General features: G+C 41.4%; 2 protein-coding genes across 2 annotated transcripts in view; one reads left to right on the top strand and one right to left on the bottom strand.

Moving 5' to 3' along the window:
* Positions 1-5,401, top strand: part of LOC137341785 (T-kininogen 2-like) — a 53,638-nt gene extending 48,237 nt beyond the window's left edge. The window contains exons 10-12 of the mRNA XM_068005287.1: positions 1,453-1,563; positions 1,751-1,864; positions 4,925-5,401. Coding sequence (XP_067861388.1) covers positions 1,453-1,563; positions 1,751-1,864; positions 4,925-5,188 — 489 coding nt within the window. The 3' untranslated portion in view covers positions 5,189-5,401. The remainder of the gene's footprint in view (positions 1-1,452; positions 1,564-1,750; positions 1,865-4,924) is intronic.
* Positions 5,402-7,114: 1,713 nt separating this feature from the next.
* The window catches only part of reln (reelin), a 297,718-nt gene continuing 284,125 nt past the window's right edge, over positions 7,115-20,707 (bottom strand). The window contains exons 59-64 of the mRNA XM_068005008.1: positions 18,453-18,614; positions 15,214-15,371; positions 13,817-14,036; positions 12,034-12,231; positions 8,879-8,977; positions 7,115-8,445 (exon numbers count right to left, since the gene is read on the bottom strand). Of these exons, the coding sequence (XP_067861109.1) occupies positions 8,349-8,445; positions 8,879-8,977; positions 12,034-12,231; positions 13,817-14,036; positions 15,214-15,371; positions 18,453-18,614 (934 nt within the window). The 3' untranslated portion in view covers positions 7,115-8,348. The remainder of the gene's footprint in view (positions 8,446-8,878; positions 8,978-12,033; positions 12,232-13,816; positions 14,037-15,213; positions 15,372-18,452; positions 18,615-20,707) is intronic.

Genomic DNA, 20,707 nt, shown 5'->3' on the forward strand with positions numbered 1-20,707 from the left:
CCATCGGAGTGCCATGGCGCAGCTCCAATTTTCCAATGTGCTGTTGGGCTGGACACCTCTGATGCGTCTTTACAGGCACAGGCTGCCCAGCCCAACTCTTTGGATGACAGTCTCAGCGATTTGGGATGGGGTCCATGTTGAAGTTCATGGGTGAACAGGAGCTGCACTAGTTTCGGTGCACTAATAATTACAAAAAAATGTCCATGCATAAAAAAATAAACAATCTTGCTTGTCCCTTGCTTGCATGTCCTCTGCTCCTGGACACTTCTCCACTCCTGGGTTCTTTGCTCAGTTGGTAGCACTCTTGCCTCTGAACCAAGGTTGTGGCTTCAAGCCTAACTCCAGGACTGAGTACATAACCTAGAATGACACTTCTGTGCAGTACTCAGGGACTGCTGTGTTGTCAGAGGTGCTGGGTGACATGTGTTGGCTGCCATAATGCTACACATCCTGGGCTTTAACAAAACTAGAGGTAAATAAATAAAAATTCAGTGCATCACTAAAGGAATATGTGTGAGAGTCATCCAGAAATATTGGGAGACATACCGAAGAGGGGAGACAGAGGGAAGGATAGAAAGAGTCATAGAGAAAGGGTAAGGACAAGAATTGGACACGGAGAGGTGCAAATACTACAATAGAAAAAGTCAGTCAGTGTCATAAAAAGAGGGAGAAAAAGAGGGGAACACAAACAGGCAGACAGAGGTTAAAAAAAACTAGAGAATGGAACAGAAGCAGAGAAACAATTACAAGAAAAGAGACATAAATTCTTTTGTGCATAAGTAATGCCATCCCAGATCTGCTGAACGCATTATTTGGATAAAGTTCCACTGGTGTCAGGTGTCCTCCAGTATCTCACCAAGTGACCACTATTCATGCATGAACCAGCATTTGCAAGCTCTTCAATCATGTGGGGCATCACAGCTAAGCTTGTCCCTGTCCTTATCAGATGTCCACCCATGTACATTACCAGAAGAGGGGTCTTCAATCAGGAATAACTTGCCCCTTCCCTAACCCATAGCACTATCCAGCTGAGTTCTGTTAACTATGTGCAGAGTATGGAATGAGTCTGGGTCTTCCTAGTTCAGTAATACACCACGCGATGTATTCACTCACTGAACCAGAGGGCTGGGGGCATTTCTCCAATTTTCACCTTAAGCTTTATCCAATTTTATTTATACAGTAGAATTCAGAACTGTGTAGATGGTTGTTTTCAAAAAACAATATATTAAGATCTATAACCTCTTGCAAGCTTACCCGTCAGACAATATGATGCAGCAACAAACAGTCCAAAACTCAAATAGAAGGCACATAAAATGTAAGATATTTATCTTTTAAAATGTTTATGCGATAATGGGAAAACAATCATGTGACCAGGTATTAAACTACAGCGAGTGATATTTGAATATCATCATTTTTGAAAGATTTTTCACTCCTGCACTCTTGTGTTGATAGACCACTGCAGGGGAGGAGATTACTTTGAATTTCAGACTTATTGAAACCACCTGCCCTAACAATAATGACACAGCGCCAGACATGTGTGGACCAAAGATCCCTGCAACAGCAGTAAGTAGCTTACCCTGTGGGTTTTATTACTGTTTACTGCATTTTGCATCATGTAATGTGGATCGCTATTTTAAAGAGAATTTTGCTACTCCAGTAACAGAAATGTACAGGGAAATGTGCTGTCACAGTTTCATGTTAAGATCTCATTACAGCACCAAATTTGATCTGACATATTTATTCTGTGTAGGGTTCCGCTGTCTGTTTAACCAAGCAGAACTACGACATCTTTGGAAAACTATTATACCACAGATTAAGGTGCAATGTGACCCAAGATTGGACGGTTCATGCACTTGATGTCACGGTAAGCACTGATCTATTACATTTTTTTTTTATTCGTTCACGGGATGTGGGCGTCGCTGGCAAGGCCGGCATTTATTGCCCATCCCTAATTGCCCTCGAGAAGGTGGTGGTGAGCCGCCTTCTTGAACCGCTGCAGTCCGTATGAAATACATAATTCTTATGTATTTACCTTGAGAGTTTCACCCAATAGCTCAGCTGGTTAAGATGGTCAGAACCATGTGGACCAGGAGAATCCTAAGTTTAATCCGCAGTCTGTGCTGAGTTAGCTGATCTCAACAGGGTGACAGTTGGGACTTTACAGTTGGACTTCGCAATCCTTGGTTCGACAGGAAAATTGGCCAGGGTTTCCTCTCCTGATCACTGTCCAGTAATCCTTCTGGAAGTGTGCTTTTGTGAACAGCGGGTAAGGACAGGATCAGGCTTGACTGTGATATACATTACACCCCCCAAGACCGTTCCTTGGTTAGCCCTGAAGCGTCCTGTCCACTATATTCAGGAGCAGGCAATCAAGAAGAATTCAACTCAGAACTTGCCAGCTATAGATGGAATTGAGATGCCCCAATAATTACCGCAGTCAGACCTCTCTCCTTTGTTCTTGAATATCTTGATGATGATTGCATCCTTTAGGTCCTGTGGGACCTTCTCCTCTCTCCAGATTAGGCAGAACAGTTTGTGCAGGCCTCTACATCCAATCTTGTAAATCTCTCTAGGAATGCCATCAGGTCCAGGTGTTTTGTCATTCTTCATAGACCCTGTGGTGGCCTCTATTTCCCCAATGGTCGTTGGAGCATCCAAGTTGTCAACATTGGCCACTTGCTGGATGTGGTCCAATGCTTCCAATGCTATTGCTGGCTTACCACTTGGTGATATTAGCCACTTTTAATAACTGACATGGGCAGCACTGTGAAATGGCCATGGAAGAAAATGAGCATGTTTGTGCCTTTACAAAGATCAACAGTTGACAAAGTTTTCTGCTTTTTCTCTCTGTGATAATGTACCAAGTTTACATTGAGGATCAATGAAGAAGCTTCAAAGAACAACCTAGTAAGATGTTATCACATGTTTGCACACTTACCATGGGAAGCTGTGTAGACTTAAAAAATTGTTCCTCACCTGCACCCAGGTCCAGACAACCTCCAATTATATTGCACTGGTGATTCTTTTTGTTGTAGAGTGGCCCTCTCCTCCGAATAGAGCCACCTTCACTGCAGAACCTTCTGAAGCCTGTTCGTTGAATGGAGCTATTTTGTCCCCACCCATTTTTTGCAAGATAAAGAACATCTTTAAGGCCACCCAAAAGCCCTATGAGAATCGCTGATGCTGAAACTCTTATCCTTGCCAACTCGTCCAGCGTATCACGTGCAGTGCCAAAATATGCAACTGAGCAGAGGAGTGGCTAGCACTCAATGTGCAGTGATCATAGTGCCTCTGCACTGGGACCATGTTATTGGCACTCATGTAACTTGCCATCGGGGGTGGGGGGAGGAAGAGTCATCCCCAGGTTGCTGTTGTATCCTCTGGCACACATGTCAGAGTGGTATTGGCAGAAGCCGAGGAGCAATGCTTTGCATTCTTTTAAAATGAATGTGAATTTTCATGATCAAGGTCAGGAATACTATTGCTGGTTAATAGACTTGTTCACTCAGTAGGTCACACCTCATTATGGTGCAATTACTTTGTATACTTAATCACCTCTAACTGGTGGTGTTTTACAGCTTACACTACTCAGCACTGACTGCAATGACAAAGTAAATATCACCTTTTTAAAGGTCCAAAGTTCAAAATAGCCAGCAGATAATCTTTCATCTCCGCTGTAGTATGACCGCTACTGTCTATCCTCACAACTGTACTTCACCTATCATTTATTTTTCAGCTTTCTGACTACCCGCGCCTTTGGAATATTCTAAAATATTCAAAATCATTACGTACTTCTACAAAGGAATGGCTGAATCTTGATAAATGAATTTTTTACAAATAGCTGTCGACATTTTAGCATTAAATCAATTTCATAGGAACACTGGGAACAGGAGTAGGCCATTCAGCCCCTCGGGCCTGCTCTGCCATTCAATTAGATCATGGCTGATCTGTAACTCAACTCCATTTTCCTGCCTTTGCTCCATATCCCTTAATACCCTTAACAAAAATCTATCAATCTCAATCTTTAAAGCTCTAATTGTCCTAGCATCCACAGCCTTTTGTTCCAAATTCCTACTACGCTTTATGTGCAAATGTGCTTCCTGATTTCGCTCATTATGCTTCCTTGTTCTTGATTCCCCCACCAGAGGAAGTATTTTTTTCTGTATCTATCCTATCAAATCCTTTTAATATTTTAAACATTTCACTGATATTTCATGGGTTTTGCAGTTGGAGGGGATAAACTGTCCAACACGTATAGGGGGCAAATCGCGTTAGCACCAATGCACCCGCTATAAGTAGTGGGGACTATACTTATATTGTAAAAATATCATTTGCAATAATGTTTCATGGCACCAGTTGTGTCTGTATCTATGATGCAGGCCCCATCCTTCACTCAAACAGCGATGGATTCCCTTTATGTAGTAAATTGATAAAAATAGTGAAAGACAGCAGTTCATTTCTTATTGCTTTCTTCTAACCTGGAATTAGAAATATACAAGCATCTGCTAATTTTAAAGCTTTCCTCACTAACGGCAATTAACCTCCAGTTGATGTCAGGATGTCCTATTTGAGGAATTAGACTTTTTGACTTTAAAAGACAGGCCTCATTAAAAGACAGGCCTCAGCAGAATAATGCATTATGCATTCAATGGTATATTGCACCTGTTATGAAACAATGCATCATCTGGCTTACCATGAGCAATACCACAGGAGATCCAGTAGTTATTGGAAATATAAACCAGCATTGTTATTAAATAAGTCAGTTACTGTACATCACACTTTATAGCTACTCCTCATAAGTGTACATCCTTTTCTGATAACAATATGCAAACTATTGGACATCAGTACTGCACTTCAGAAAAAAACTTCCAAATTGTTGTTTGTCTATATGCTATAATCAGAGCACTTACTTTTGTGTCTTCAGGAAGTTTCCATAAATGGAACAGAATCCTTGGAAGAACTTCAGCCCGAGGAGCCAGTAGCATCTGAATCCACAATCACACCCTCAGCTGAACCTGCAACTGAGCCCCCAGCTGAACCTGCAACTGAGCCCCCAGCTGAACCTGCAACTGAGCCCCCAGCTGAACCTGCAACTGAGCCCCCAGCTGAACCTGCAACTGAGCCCCCAGCTGAACCTGCAACTGAGCCCCCAGCTGAACCTGCAACTGAGCCCCCAGCTGAACCCTAAAACTCAGAAGAACCGATGATCTTGGTGGAAGAGTCTAAGCCCCACTGTACCAATTGAATTAACTGATTCTGATCTGTTAGAGGAGTAAGAAAGGAAGAAAGGAAAGAGATTGACAGTAGCTTCTGCTTCATGCCTATTTTTCAAACAAATCTTTTGGTCTGTTTGTGGAAATGACCATATATACCAATAAAACAATGAGAGGTTGTGACTGGATGACATAGTTGTATGCTTACAGTTTTCTGACCTTCTGATCATAATGTACGAACAATGAAATAAAATAGAAAGTGCTGGAAATACACATTGCAAGAGGATTTGAGTACAGGAGCAAGGATGTCTTACTGCAGTTATACAAGGCCTTGGTAAGACCACACCTGGAGTATTGTGCGCAGTTTTAGTCTCCTTACCTAAGAAAGGATATACTTGTCATAGAGGGAGTGCATTGAAGGTTCACCAAACTGATTCCTGGGATGGTAGGACTATCGTATGAGGAGAGATTGGGTTGACTAGGCCTGTATTCACTAGAGTTTAGAAGAATGAGAGGGGATCTCATTGAAACGTATAAAATTCTGACAGGGCTAGACAGACTGGATGCAGGGAGGATGTTTCCCCTGGCTGGGGGGTCAAGAACAAGGGATCACAGTCTCAGGATATGGGGTAGGACATTTAGGACTGAGGTGAGGAGAAATTTCTTCACTCAGAGGGTGGTGAACTTGTGGAATTCTCTACCACAGAAGGCTGTGGAGGCCAAGTCACTGAATATATTTAAGAAGGCAATAGATAGATTTCTAGACACAGAAGGCTTCAAGGGGTATGGGGAGAGAGCGGGAATGTGGTATTGAGATAGAGAATTAGCCATGATCATATTGAATGGCGGAGCAGGCTCGAAGGACCGAATGACCTACTCCTGCTCCTATTTTCTATGTATCTATGTTTCCTTAAACATATAAGGGGATTCTCCCAATCTTTTGCTGTACCTTTGGAAGAAGATTGGTGGAACTCCTGGAGAAATGGTGTAAACAGCCATTTCCATCATTTCCCCGGGTTTCTGCTGATCTTCTGCCAAAGTTACAGTTGGAGATCAGGGGAAACCCCCGCACAAGTTCAACTCTATTATATTTCAATATAGGTTAAACCTAACATACACCAAAAAAATCTTCATTTTAGAACTAGGGGACAAAGTGTGGAACAATAAACTGCCATATTTCAAGAGCCACAGTGACTCCCAGTTGTGTGTATTCTCCTCACTGATACTTCCCATTCATGCAGATTCCTGTTTGAACAATGTTCTTAGATTGAAATGGTGGCTGAGTGAACTGTGAATTTATCAAAACCTTCAACAAAGCCAGTACTTCACAGCTAGTTGAAAGGCACTAATGCCGATCCCCTCCCCCACCACGGCCAGGTTAGGCTAGCAACTCAATTAAGATCAACCAAAAAATACCAATTTTTCTCCTTTTCTTTTTGAAGATCCTTTGCTCTCTCCAAAACAGTTTTTAAGAGTGAACAGGGGATAGCCCAGCAAAGGCAGCATAGTAAAGAGTGAGTGTCATTATACCTGATGAGACTGACATCTTGGGGCTAATTCCAACCTAACCCTTCCGGCAGGAAACTGACCGGATCAGGTTGGCCACCCGTTTTACACCCCACCCGATTTTACTTTTCATTGAAGTCAAACGGTGTAAAACAGGTTTGCTAAACATGTTTTTAAATAAAGACAGTTCCCCTTTAAAGACAAAAATTTACATAGAAAACCGCAAAGAAAGAACTTGCATTTAAATAACATCTTTCACAACCTCAGGACATCCCAAAGCGCTTTACAGTCAATGTAGTACTTTTGAAGTGTGGTCACTGTTGTAATGTAGGAAAGAAAAAAACTAAAAATAAATAACTACAAGAAATCTCAAAGCAATAAAGTAATATTGTGATAGTAGCTTTATTGAAAGTAAGTTTGGATCTAGCTCAGTAAATAACATTGTGATATATTAACTCACTCTATCTAGTTTTAGATAGTTAACATTACACTGCAGTTATAGCAATGCTGGGTAATTACAACACTATTTTACTCAAAAGTTACAAACAAGACCCAGCTTTTAATCAGTAGAAAGAAACAAATTCAAAATAAAACACAATTAACACCAATCTGTCATATCGAATAAGCATCATCACCAAAGAATTGCTGTAAAAGGACACAAATGGCAGCTAGTGTAAGGATTTACATTAAAAACAGTATCAGTGTTTAACCAGAAAAATGCACATTTAAACTGTAGCACAGCGTTAGCTCTAATGCTGTTGAAGGCTTTAAAAGGCAAACTATTAAGATTCACAAAAATCACCATCTTACTGCATCTCCAAACTCTGAAGTTGTCATTCTTTGTTGAACATAGGAAATTAAATACAGATTTTTTTTTGTATTTTTGTTAACTTTTACTGATAATAGAAAGCAAAGACACCCATTGCAGAAATAGGCCATTCACCTCATCAAGTTTGCATTTCAATTTTGTTAATCATGGCAGCTCTATCCCTTCAATCTCTTCATATTCCCTAAGATCCATACTTCTCTCAAGAAGTAAATACCTACTTTGCTTTTAAACACTTCAACTGATTCTGCATCTATGGTCATCTGGAGCAGTGTATTCCACATCCCTTTGTGTGCAACAATCTTTTCTCGATATACTTTTAACTGGCTCAGTTTGAATTTTAAGATGATGTCCCTTTGTTCTAGATTCCTCTATTAGATGAATGCAGGATTCCCTATCTAACCTGTCAATTCCCTTCCTTATTTTAAACATATTTAACATACACACATTTGTATGTGATGAGCACCATTTGATATTGTTTGTGTTATTGTGTCACTAGCCTATGAGGACTGATACATTGCAAAGTAAATTGTGCTTTTACATTTACTTACAATACTGCCACAGTAACTGACATTGCAACACACCACATAGTTCACAGCCACATAAAGAGTAAACAACAATACATTTCAGAATATAAGCCACTTCATTTATTAATTCACAGTGTGTAAAAGATGTTGTATCCTTGTAGTCTTCATACTAATTCATTTCATTATATTCCTATATCTGATATTGGCCCCTTATTAGAAACAGTGCTTTGTTTATTAGGATCATGAGACGCGACAGAGACGTATGCTTGTAATCCTTTAAAGGTTTCGTCTGAGGGACCTTCGCCTTCTGTTGTAGTAATGCCTGAGCATGTGTTGCCTTGAGAAGTTCATCATGTAGTTCTGCTTACGAGTCCTGCAATTAGAGAATAAGAGAAAGAAGCTTAATAAAGAACAAAACAATGCAAAAGATGCTCAGATAAACTTGCCATCTGTCATTAGAAGGGAGCTGAGGAGAATTTTTTTCACCCAGAGGGTGGTGGGGGTCTGGAACTCGCTGCCTGAAAGGGTGGTAGAGGCAGAAACCCTCAGTTCATTTAAAAAGTACTTGGATGTGCACTTGAAGTGCCATAACCTACAGGGCTACGGACCAAGTGCTGGAAAGTGGGATTAAGCTGGCTAGCTCTTTTTCGGCCGGCACGGACATGTTGGGCCGAATGGCTTCCTTCTGTGCTGTAACTTTCTATGATTCTATATGTAGACTTTGAGTTTTTAGTTCGTGACTATAGTGGGAGACAAATAAAAACCAATAAATCACCACTTTTACAACACAGCACTCAGATACTTACAGGACCACCTCTACGTGATCCAAAGCCCACTGATCATGGCCTGTTCCATTATGACGAGACTGCCACCACCGTAGCTGTACACCTTTAACTCGTGCCTCCCTGTAGTAACAAAGATTAAGATGTTAGCTGTAAATTATTTTCATAATATCTGAGGATATTTTGTTTGTTAAGCTTTCAGGAAAACTGATTTCCTTTGTAGTTTATATATCACCTATAAAAGGTATATTTGGCTGCGATAGTTAGCTACTGGCTCCACTAAAAAGAATGCCCATCTAGGGATAACTGTGAAAATAAAGCACTTATCCTTTTGTTTTAGGTGAGAAGGCATCTCTGTGAAGGATTGGAGGCCTCTATTTCACAAGGAAGCAAGCATTTTCCAGTAATATCAAGACAGGTCGATAGATTTGTGGTCACTAAGGGATACGGGGATAGGACAGGAAGGTGGAGTTGAGGTAGAAGATCAGCCATGATCTTATTGAATAGCGGAGCAGGCTCGAGGGGCCGTATGGCTTACTCCTGCTCCTATTTCTTATGTTCTTATCAGCGAAGGGGGTGTCCATGAATCGATTCCCAGGATTTATATCGATAGATGTTACTTATTTAGTGTGATCATGAGACAGATTTTTTTTAACACTTATTTCCTATTGATTTTGTTGGATTTAGCAAAAGATTTCTCCACAAATGCAAACAGCGTTACAGTTTATGCAGTACTAATTCTCCATCACTGGGTGGTGCAAGTGCACTTTGTGCAGTTCCTGAGTCTACAATTGACTAAATACCGTCAAAAGTGGTTCAAGAGCAATCGTACATTGAAGCATTGGGATCCACCCTCACATGGATCCAGAGATAGGTACAGGTGTTAGCAGCACTAATCACATTGAACTCGCATTACACATTGTTCCTGCACACGCGACACCCATGAAAAGTCTCATTTGATCTCATTCTTCTTTACGTAAATAAATATAGCTGTGCAAAGTACAAAGGTGGGGCTGTACATAGCGGTAATGCCTAGGATTACAACATGATCAAAGACAAATGTCAAAACAAAACAGATAATATGCATTAGATAGAAACTGAGAGCAGGAAATGATGATGAGACCTATACATAATTATCAGAATAATTATTTTAATGCCTAGTTATTAGTTCAATGTGCCAATCAAAAAGCAAAGTCAGGGTCAAAGTTAGGATCCAATTAGGGAACAAAGGAATTTCCTTCACTCTGATCTGATTTTAAAGGTGCTGTGCCATTTGTTAACTGTGTCCAGATTCTGGCTGCTGATAAAGCAGCATTTCTAGCTATGGTTGTCATGATGGAGCATACAGTGATTTTATATTAAATATTATTTTGATTGGCAGGAACTTCATGCTTCTGCTATCTCATTCATCCAAAAAGATATCAGTGGAAGAGTGCAGTAAAGAGCAAAAGTTCAAGGTGAAATGGTGGAACAGAGATAAGGATTTCTGAGTTCTGACGAAAGGTCATCAACCTGAAACGTTAACTCTGTTTCTCTCTCCGCAGATGCTGTCTGACTTGGTGAGTATTTCCAGCATTTTCTGTTTTTATTCAGATTTCCAGTATCTGTGGTATATTGCTTTTGATTAAGGATTTCTAAACTAGATAAGCTGTAAGTGCCTCATATGTACAGATGGTAGAAAATATAGATATCATTCTCTATTCTAGCCATTATCTCAGCATGCCAGTGAGTAACTCACCTCTAGACATCTCCTTCCCCTTCTCCGGGCAGGAGAGTGAACCAATGGGATACGGAGTTCTCTACAACTCCCCACACCAATATTACTTTGGGACTCACTGAACAGGAAGCAGGTTTTCAGTGAAATACAGTTAGAAGCATCATGATATAAAGTGGTTTAATTTGATATGAAATCATATAAAAAATGGGCAGCCGGCAATTGATAATTGCGGTGGGGGTGGGGGGGGGCGGAGGGAGGGTCACCTCTGCCACCATATTAATGCCCTTGGCTCCACTGATGCAGTTTTCAGGCAGGCCTGTAAATGGGAGAGCAGCCTGCCCATCTGAAGCAGACAGGAGGGTGCTTAAATGTGTAAATCAGGGTCCTATGCTGACTTCAGGACCCTGATTGCAATCTTCAGGTACAAATGGGTGGAGCAAGCACCGTGCATGCCCTGCCTATTTTTACCAGGCACTGAGAGGTCTAAGCAGCAGCCATTAAAGGAGTTGCTGGTGGGCGCTCAGAAACGGCCCAGGTCACTATAATTCTTTTTTTTTGGTGGGTCCAGGAGGATCAGGACTGTTTCTCCTGGGCACCCACCAACACTCCAGCCCGCCGCTGCACCATTCGAGGCCTCCCCACGATCACCTCCAACCCCCACCCCCACCAGACTCAACCTGCCGATTGCCTGCCCTCCCACAACCGGCGAGCTGCAGTGGGGCATAGGCCTGAAGCCCTCAACTTGGCATGTTAATGAGGCCTCAAAATAGTTCAGGGCTCAGACCGGCACCAGCAGGCAGGCAGCCCGTTTTGGGCGCTACTTGAAAATCGCCGCCAGAATCTTTAGTCTAAATTAATGAACAGAGGAAAATATATCCCAATGTACACCCTCCCCCATTCTCATCACCCGAAACAAGCTGGTAACAATATTGGAACAGAGGAAGGGATAATGGATTAAAAAGATCAGAATCAAATCTTTTCAGTTGGACAGGATAAGCTCAATTTCCAGATAAGCGGCATTTCACTTAGTGGTATAACAATAACATACATATTGAGCTTTAAAAAATGTATCATACCCCGACATTTGTTAATGAAACAATTTCCTTTCATATAAAAGACTTGTTTTTACCCAGCTCGCAGCACCATCAGTTCCCATTCTACTGATAGTTACAGTGGGGTAAGAATCCCTCTGGTCACTATGTATAGTAATGTTGTAAGTACATTCCGTAAGATTTCCGCTGTTGCGTATATCTAGGCAAATCATGCACATGTTCTGAAAGAATACATTTATAACTTTACTAAAAATACCCAACCAAGGATCTTCACAGATACATTTATAATTTTGCTAATCAGAGGAATTCTGAGTCCAGCATACCTAATATTACAGAAGTGAATCTTACCTTCTATAATGCATCATTTTAGACTTTGACAGATTTCTGAGCCCTGAAGATTAGATACTTACAGTGGGACATTGTAAGATATCCTCTGGGCATGTATGAAATCCTTTGGTTGGTGCTGAGCAATAACATGCCATGTAATTCCTCCATTCAGACTGTACTGTAACAGGATGGCCTTGTCTGCGATGTTGGGGTCTGTTAGATCGGTATTGCAGCTCGCTGTCTGTGACGTGCTGCCGATCTGCAGCACAAACATGATTTTGCTAGGGAAAAAAGAAAATATTTTTTGTTTAGCAATTGTAGCATTAAAAATATTAATCATGGAACCCAAAGCCCAGGAAAATATCCAAGAACAATGAGGTTAACATGTTCACCCAAGGGAATCTTAACAGTCTCAGGAAATATTCAAGCAATTTTATATAAATGAAGTTTCTATAAAGAGGAAGGAAAGTCTGGAGGGATTATTTTTTGTTCAAAGAGTTGTTTCATTGTCTCTGTTAAAATATAAAATTATACAGATTTTACTTACTATTTAAATAACATTTTTTGAATCTCCTGTGTTAATCAGGGCCAGTCATTTTGGGTCTCCTTTCCACCAGGCTGTTCTGGTGGTGTTGCCGCCTGGAAGATGAAAATTGCTTCCTGGCGCGGCTACCTTCATTTTAGTAGGACTTACAACCTTAGACCAACATGGGAGATGTTCTGGAGCCAGGTGATCCTGGAGAAACACCCTACTGAATGTGTGTGTTGAATAGTTGGATGATTGGCCAGGGTCAGGGAGCACAAGATCCCAGGCTGACATGAAGTCACGCACCCTGTTAAAATGAAAGGAGCCATTCTGGGATGTGGTTTGTAGCTCCCTGTCAGTGAGCAGCCTGGAGGAAATGAGACCTCCCATGGCAGGAAATTTGCAGTGCAATTCCAACCAAACCTCCTTTCTCCCTGTTGGTAAACCCAATTCCTTAAGCATTCTAATTTAAAATTACAATCATATAAATTTAGGATTCAGGGATTGAAGGCTTACTTTTTCTCTACCCTTCTGCAGCTTAGCTAACCTTTATCCAGGAGAACTCCTTTTTTATTCGTTCATGAGATGTGGACGTCGCTGGCAAGGCCAGCATTTATTGCCCATCCCTAAATGTCCTTGAGAGGGTGGTGGTGAGCCACCTTCTTGAACCGCTGCAGTCCGTGCGGTGAAGGTTCTCCCACAGTGCTGTTAGGTAGGGAGTTCCAGGATTTTGACCCAGTGACGATGGAGGAACGGCAATACATTTCCAAGTCGGGATGGTGTGTGACTTGGAGGGGAATGTGCAGGTGGTGTTGTTCCCATGTGCCTGCTGCCCTTGACCTTCTAGGTGGTAGAGGTCGCGTGTTTGGGATATGCAATAATAATATGCAACAATTGTTTTTTTTAAAATTTTCTTAAACTACAGGCTATTAATCACAGGCGAAGTATAGAAAATATACAATTCAGCATGGCACCAGTTTCATTTTAACATTTACTTTCAATTTTCAATTGAACTCAATCCCTCTAGATATCAATCAGCAGCCTATTTAGATTAATAACCATTAACTGGCGTAGACTATGGTTTACAAGGTGCCTTTATATATAATTTTCATAAGAGCTAATGTAATATTCTGTCTCTCAAAGTCCTTCTGCCATTCAGGGGAAGGACAAGAGAGTTCCCTTTGTAACCTTTATGACTACTGATAATTCAGTGAAATACACTTTAGCTTTAAATTTAGTTTTGAGAAATTTCAATGGTGTCTTCTCAAGAACACAAAGGCTTTTACACTTTCAGCATTGCAAAGCTCAACCCTTGTAGTTATTTCTTAAAGAAAATGTACCTGGCCCTGGTCAGATCCAGAAGTTTGGTCACAGCCTGTCTCATCTGACAGCCATTGAAGTACAGTGACTCCCCATGCGCATAGGGTGCTAGCTGACCACATCCGTTGCCAATAGATCCTCCCTGAATCGCCTGCCAGTTTATTTCTGTAACACGTGGTGATTCAAAGTTGTCCTTGATGTAACTGGGCAGGTCATTGATTGGAATGGAACAGTCATCTCCTGCACATCGACGATAAACAGCGGTTAGGTAATTTTTTTTTAAAATAAGGAATTATATTTTTCAAAGAGTGTATTCTTTTAAAGTTTACTTCTAAATTTTTTTGTTAAGATGACAATTATTGCAAATCTATGGTTATAAATTTCTTATGTGTAGCAATGGCTAAAGTTGAACTTTCTACTCAATCTTTATGCCCTGGAAATTTTTGTAACCATTGGGAACAAAGGAATTTGTAGACAAAAATGGACCAAGGTCCATCTAGTTCATTTTCTACCATCCTGTTAATTGCATGATACAACAATAATGGAGTTGTTGACTAATCAAGGCAATCAATCTTTATCCATTAGTCTACAAAAGACCCAGACATGAGGCTAGGAAAACCCCAAGCGGTGGAAAGCTTTGGGAATCATAGGTTCAAAGTCACCTGTTCCTCCCAAGCAGGCTACACTTACCAAATGTCATGTCTCAAATTACTTTCTAAAAGGAATCAATCTAATTTTCATTTGAATGAATCAACACTATCTGCTTCCACCGTCTCCCTAGGAAGCCTGGTCCGTAGATTTATCACTGAAATAATGTTTCCTTTGATCTGGGGGGTCTACGCTGTCTCCCCATTTCTTATTGTGCAGATCCCAAGTCTCCTCCGAGAACTTGCACTCTCTGACTGCCTCTCATTACAGGAGTTTTCGGTCTTCTGCCAGACTTGAGACTCTTGTGGAGAACAGGTTTTAGTAAAATGTAGTGGTGGAATTGCCAGCCAGCATGTCAGGTACTTGCTTTGTTTCCCTTTTATTTTTCAACAAAACCAAACTGCCCTCACTAACTCCACATCACACATTATATTACAAAAGAAATAACTACATGGGGGTGACTTCCAGGCAGTAACATCATCTCAGGAGTTCAATAGATGCTTACAAACTGCTGGTACTTCATTTTCATGGTTTATGACAACATTGGAACCTTTAGCTGAGCGTAGGATAAGGCTCAGCTGTGATACCTCCACCAGATGAGTGATCTGCCACCACTCACTGCGGAGGCGCATACATAAAATCAGAAAATAATTACAGATGAGGGAAGTCATTCGGCCCATCTTAGTTCATCCATCCTGAAATAACCTAAAGTCTCCCTCTTTGCAGCATCCAATTGTTTCTTTTTAAGAAGAAAAATTAGAACTAGTACCTTGATAACCTTCATCACAAATACAGACAGTTCCAGTTCTACAGTATCCATGCCCGCTGCAGAGCTTGGCACAAGACTCTCCAATGTACACATTGTCAATTGCCCAGCTTTGTTTCTCTGTGATGCCTTCTTTCTGAATCCATCGGAAATGAGTAGCACTGAAAACAATATCACAAACATTTATTTAACAGGTTAATAGGTTGCTGCTCCAACAAGGAAGGAAGTACTGCTTGATCTGGCTCTGGGTAATGAAGCAGTGCAAGTAGGCATCTTAAATTTAGGGAAATATTTGGGGAACAGCATAAGAAATAGTGTAAGAAAAGAAAAGCTGAGAACAGAAGTATCTAACTGGGAAAAAAGCAAATTATAGTGAGACTAAAAGGGACCTTGTCCAGATTAAATGGAAGATCAAAAACAGATTCAGGGATAAATCAGGAAATCATAAGCCAATTAATCTTATTTCAGTTGCTGGTAAAGTGCTAGACACTATAATGCAGGATGAAATTATTAAGCACGGAGAAAGATGAGTGAACCAGGACTATTCAGCACTGATTCCTAAAAGTAGGTCAAGGACCCATCTTATAGAATCCTTTGAAGAAAGAATAGAAAGAATAAATAGGAGAAATGCAGTGGATGAAGTTTAAATGGATTTTTGAAAAGCACTTGATAAGCTATCACATAAGAAACTTATAACAAAGATAACGGTACATGGAATTAAGGGGAATGTAGCCACATGGATTGGAGGGCAGAAAGCAAAGTGTAGCGATGAATGGGTTCTGTGCTGGGGCTTCTGTTATTTACTAAAGTCATAAATGATCTGATCTTAGAAACTGAGGGGCAATACTGAAATTTGCTAATGGCACTAAATTTAGGGATGTGATAAATTGTAATGAAGATTGTAAAATTGTAGGAGGATGCTGACAGGCTAGTGGGACGAGCAGAAAGGTGGCAGGTGCAGTTCAATGCAGAAAAAGGTCAAGTACTATATTTTGAAAGTAAGAGAGAAAGGAAATACACATTAAATTGTAAGATTTTAAATGGAGCAGTGAAACTTTGGTGTGCAATACACAGATCATTAAAGGTGGCAAACAAGTAGATAAGGCATAAAAAAGGCAAATGGAATCCTTGGATTTGTATCCAGAGGTATAAGCCCCTGGATATTCCACCTATTACTGCCCGATTGCTGGCTCATAATGGATGCATGCACAAAATTATGTGATATCCTGCTCCAGCAGAAATTTGTCGGGTTTGCGTTCAGACACATTTTCCAGTGGGCAGAACCAGTGGTGGTAGAAGCACCAGTCTCCATCATTTTAATATGCATTTAGGGGCACATCTGTTCTGCATTGTATTTCCTAAAGCTCTGGCATGCAGGATACTTGATGTAAAGAATACCTATTTTTAAATGGCAACCAGGATTGTTGGAGGTCTTGGAAGGGACAGCAAGAAGTGCAGACAGGAGCAGGAAGTTGCAAAGGGACACAGACAGATTAAGTGAGTAGGCAAAACTATGGCAAATGGAATTCAATGTGGGCAAGTGTGAGGCCATCCACTTCGGACCCAAGAAAGATAAATTGGAGTACTTTCCAAATGGTGAGAAACTAGGGACTGTAGAAGAGCAAAGAGATTTGAGAGTCCAAGTACACAATGCTAATTGTATGATTTATATCAATCAGTGTTAATTGTATTCAGGTGGTGGGTATCAATTGGGGACTCTCTGGTATCCTTTTTATAGGAGAGCTTATCCAGGGTGTGGTGTGTGTAAGAGGAATCTCTGTGAATAAAGGCTTGGAAACAACTAAAGACCAGGCTCTAATATTCTATCCTTCACCACATGGCTATCCAATTATAACACACAAGTCATTAAAAGCCAGTAGACAGGTACAAAAAGTAATCAAAAAGTCTAATGGAATGTGGCCTTTACCTCAAGAGGGTTGGAATAGGAGAGGAACGTATACTTCAGTTGTATAGAGCTGTGGTCAGACAGAATCTGGAGAACTGCGTTCAGTTTTGGACACTGCACAGCAGAAGGATGTATCGACCTTAGAGGAGGTGCAGCGCAGATTCACCAGAATGAAACTGGGCCTTAGAGGGTTGCATGATGAGGACAGGTTGCACAAACTTGGCTTGTATTGCCTTGAGGATAGGATATTGAGGGGTAATCTGATCGAGATGTTTAAAACGTTAAAAGGATTTGATAGGGTAGATACGGAGAAACTGTTTCCTCTAGTGGGGGGATCAAGATCAAGGGGACATGATCTTAAAATTAGAGTTAGGCCTTTCAGGAGCAAAATCAGGAAGCAATTTTTTACACAAACGGTAATAGAAATTTGGAACTCTCTCCCCTAAAAGGCTGTGACTGGATAAGTAAGAGTGAAACTAGGTGAGGGCAGTCCCACTGAGCTGGACAACGGAGAAGAGGCATTGGAGAAGGATGGTGTGCTGAACCATGTTAAGGGCTGTACAGTGATTGAGAAGGAGGAGGACAGGTAGTGCACCACAGTCACAGAGGACGTCATTTGTGATTTTGATTAGGGCTGTTTCAGTGCTGTCGCAGTGGCAGAAACCTGATTGGAGAGGTTCAAATAAGGACAGAGGAGTGAAGGGCAGATTTGAAAGGGAGGGGCCAGTACCTGAGGAGAGGCAGCTGTTTACAATCTCAAGGGGCAGAAAGGAGGTTGGATGGTCAGCAGTTTAGTGGGAATAGGGTCAAGAGAGCAGGAGATGAGTCTCATGGACAAGATGAACTTGGAGAGGGCATAAGGGGAAATAGTAGAGAAAGATGCAGGTTCAGGGCTAGTGGGACAAGGGGAAGGGAGGGATGTGGCAGAGGATGAGGAATAGATGATCTCAATCTTAGTGACAAAGAAGTCCATGAGATCCTTGCATTTATTGTTGGATGATGAGGGTTGAGGGAGCAGGATAGAAGGGTTTAGGAGATGGTTGGTAGTGGAGAAAAGTAGCTGGGGGTTATCTATGCATTTCTGGAATAGTGAACAGTTTTGGCAGAGGAGATTAGGGCCCAGTAGTGCTTGATGTGGTCCAACCATGCTACACCTGACTTGTGAGTGCTTGATGCTGATGGTGGGTAACAAGTGAAAAGTCTACTGTTCCCCTATACTAACATCTCTCATCTTGATTCGTACCCCCAAAAATTAGAAGAAAACTGAAAGAGAACCATGATAAATAGTAAGAAAAAAACAATGCTGAGGAGAGGCCATTCCCTTTCTGAACTGTACCTGGATGCAACGTATTCAGGCAATTGGATGGTGACCCTGTTCCAGACAGAGCTATTGACGGAACTGTAAATACTGGCCTCATGGAACTGGAATGGTGAGCAGCCAACATTGCTGCTTGTTGAAGGAAGACACTCTGTTTGCACAAGTGACCAGGAATCCTTCCTGCAAAGATAAAGAGAGTGCCTTATTGACATGTCTGTAACTTCACTGACATAAAGGACTGCTGCAGCAAATTGATCAGAAATGCTTAAAACTCTGGTCCTAGCTGCTCAGCTATCAAAATAAGGAGTGATGTTGCCAGGGTAGAATGTTTTACAAGGCAACAATAGGATCCAGCATTAAATGATCAAGCAAAAACAACTAGATTGATTATGCCTTAAAATAACTTTATATTTAGCAGCCCACAGTGCCTCAGTGTACAGATAAAAAGGAAACACTTCAAATGGGTAGATGAGACCAGTGATGGAGGCCTGGCCCTGGTAGTAATTTAGAGAATGGATTGGGGAACAATGGAGGCTATCTACTTTCATCCTCCTTTCTCATCTCCTACTCACGCATCCCATCGTTACAGGAAGTGTGTGCAGATAAAAGCCCTAAGAAGTCTATGCAGCAGGGAGATATGCTGGAAGGGACCATGGGTCAGAAATAGGGCTATAATATTGTAGCCCCAAGTCTCTGATTTGCATCCCCTGTGAGTGTGACTTATAGAATCATAGAAGTTTACAACATGGAAACAGGCCCTTCGGCCCAACATGTCCATGTCGCCCAGTTTATACCACTAAGCTAGTCCCAATTGCCTGCACTTGGCCCATATCCCTCTATACCCATCTTACCCATGTAACTGTCCAAATGCTTTTTAAAAGACAAAATTGTACCTGCCTCTACTACTGCCTCTGGCAGCTCGTTCCAGACACTCACCACCCTTTGAGTGAAAAAATTGCCCCTCTGGACCCTTTTGTATCTCTCCCCTCTCACCTTAAATCTATGCCCCCTCGTTATAGACTCCCCTACCTTTGGGAAAAGATTTTGACTATCTACCTTATCTATGCCCCTCATTATTTTATAGACTTCTATAAGATCACCTCCTACTCTCCAGGGAAAAAAGTCTCAGTCTATCCAACCTCTCCCTATAAGTCAAACCATCAAGTCCCGGTAGCATCCTAGTAAATCTTTTCTGCACTCTTTCTAGTTTATTAATATCCTTTCTATAATAGGGTGACCAGAACTGTACACAGTATTCCAAGTGTGGCCTTACTAATGTCTTGTACAACTTCAACAAGACATCCCAACTCCTGTATTCAATGTTCTGACCAATGAAACCAAGCATGCTGAATGCCTTCTTCACCACCCTATCCACCTGTGGCTCCACTTTCAAGGAGCTATGAACCCGTACTCCTAGATCTCTTTGTTCTATAACTCTCCCCAACGCCCTACCATTAACGGAGTAGGTCCTGGCCCGATTCGATCTACCAAAATGCATCACCTCACATTTATCTAAATTAAACTCCATCTGCCATTCATCGGCCCACTGGCCCAATTTATCAAGATCCCGTTGCAATCCTAGATAACCTTCTTCACTATCCACAATGCCACCAATCTTGGTGTCATCTGCAAACTCACTAACCATGCCTCCTAAATTCTCATCCAAATCATTAATATAAATAACAAATAACAGCGGACCCAGCACCGATCCTTGAGGCACACCGCTGGTCACAGGCCTCCAGTTTGAAAAACAACCCTCTACAACCGCCCTCTGTCTTCTGTCGTCAATCCAATTTTGTATCCAATTGGCTACCTCACCTTAGATCCTGTGAGATTTAACCTTATGTAACAACCTACCATGCGGTACCTTGTCAAAGGCTTTGCTAAAGTCCATGTAGACCACGTCTACTGCACAGCCCTCATCTATCTTCTTGGTTACCCCTTCAAAAAACTCAATCACATTCGTGAGACATGATTTTCCACTCACAAAACCATGCTGACTTCACACTGGGACCCTGGGATAGCAGAAATAACCCTGTAATATATTTTATGGCCAGAATGTCCTGCTTCTGCTATCCCTAGCTCATGATTTTCCACCTATTGAAATGAATGGCTGGGAGCGCAGAAATAGAAAATTCCAGCCAATATATTTGTGGCGAATCTCCCATTCTGTTGCTAGGAGCATACACTATTTTATAACAGAAGTGTTGTATCATATAACACACAATTTATTCATATATAATATAGTTGATCCCTTGTGACTTGCTGACAGA

This window comes from Heptranchias perlo, chromosome 24, assembly GCF_035084215.1.
Source record: "Heptranchias perlo isolate sHepPer1 chromosome 24, sHepPer1.hap1, whole genome shotgun sequence".
Lineage (NCBI taxonomy): Eukaryota > Metazoa > Chordata > Chondrichthyes > Hexanchiformes > Hexanchidae > Heptranchias > Heptranchias perlo.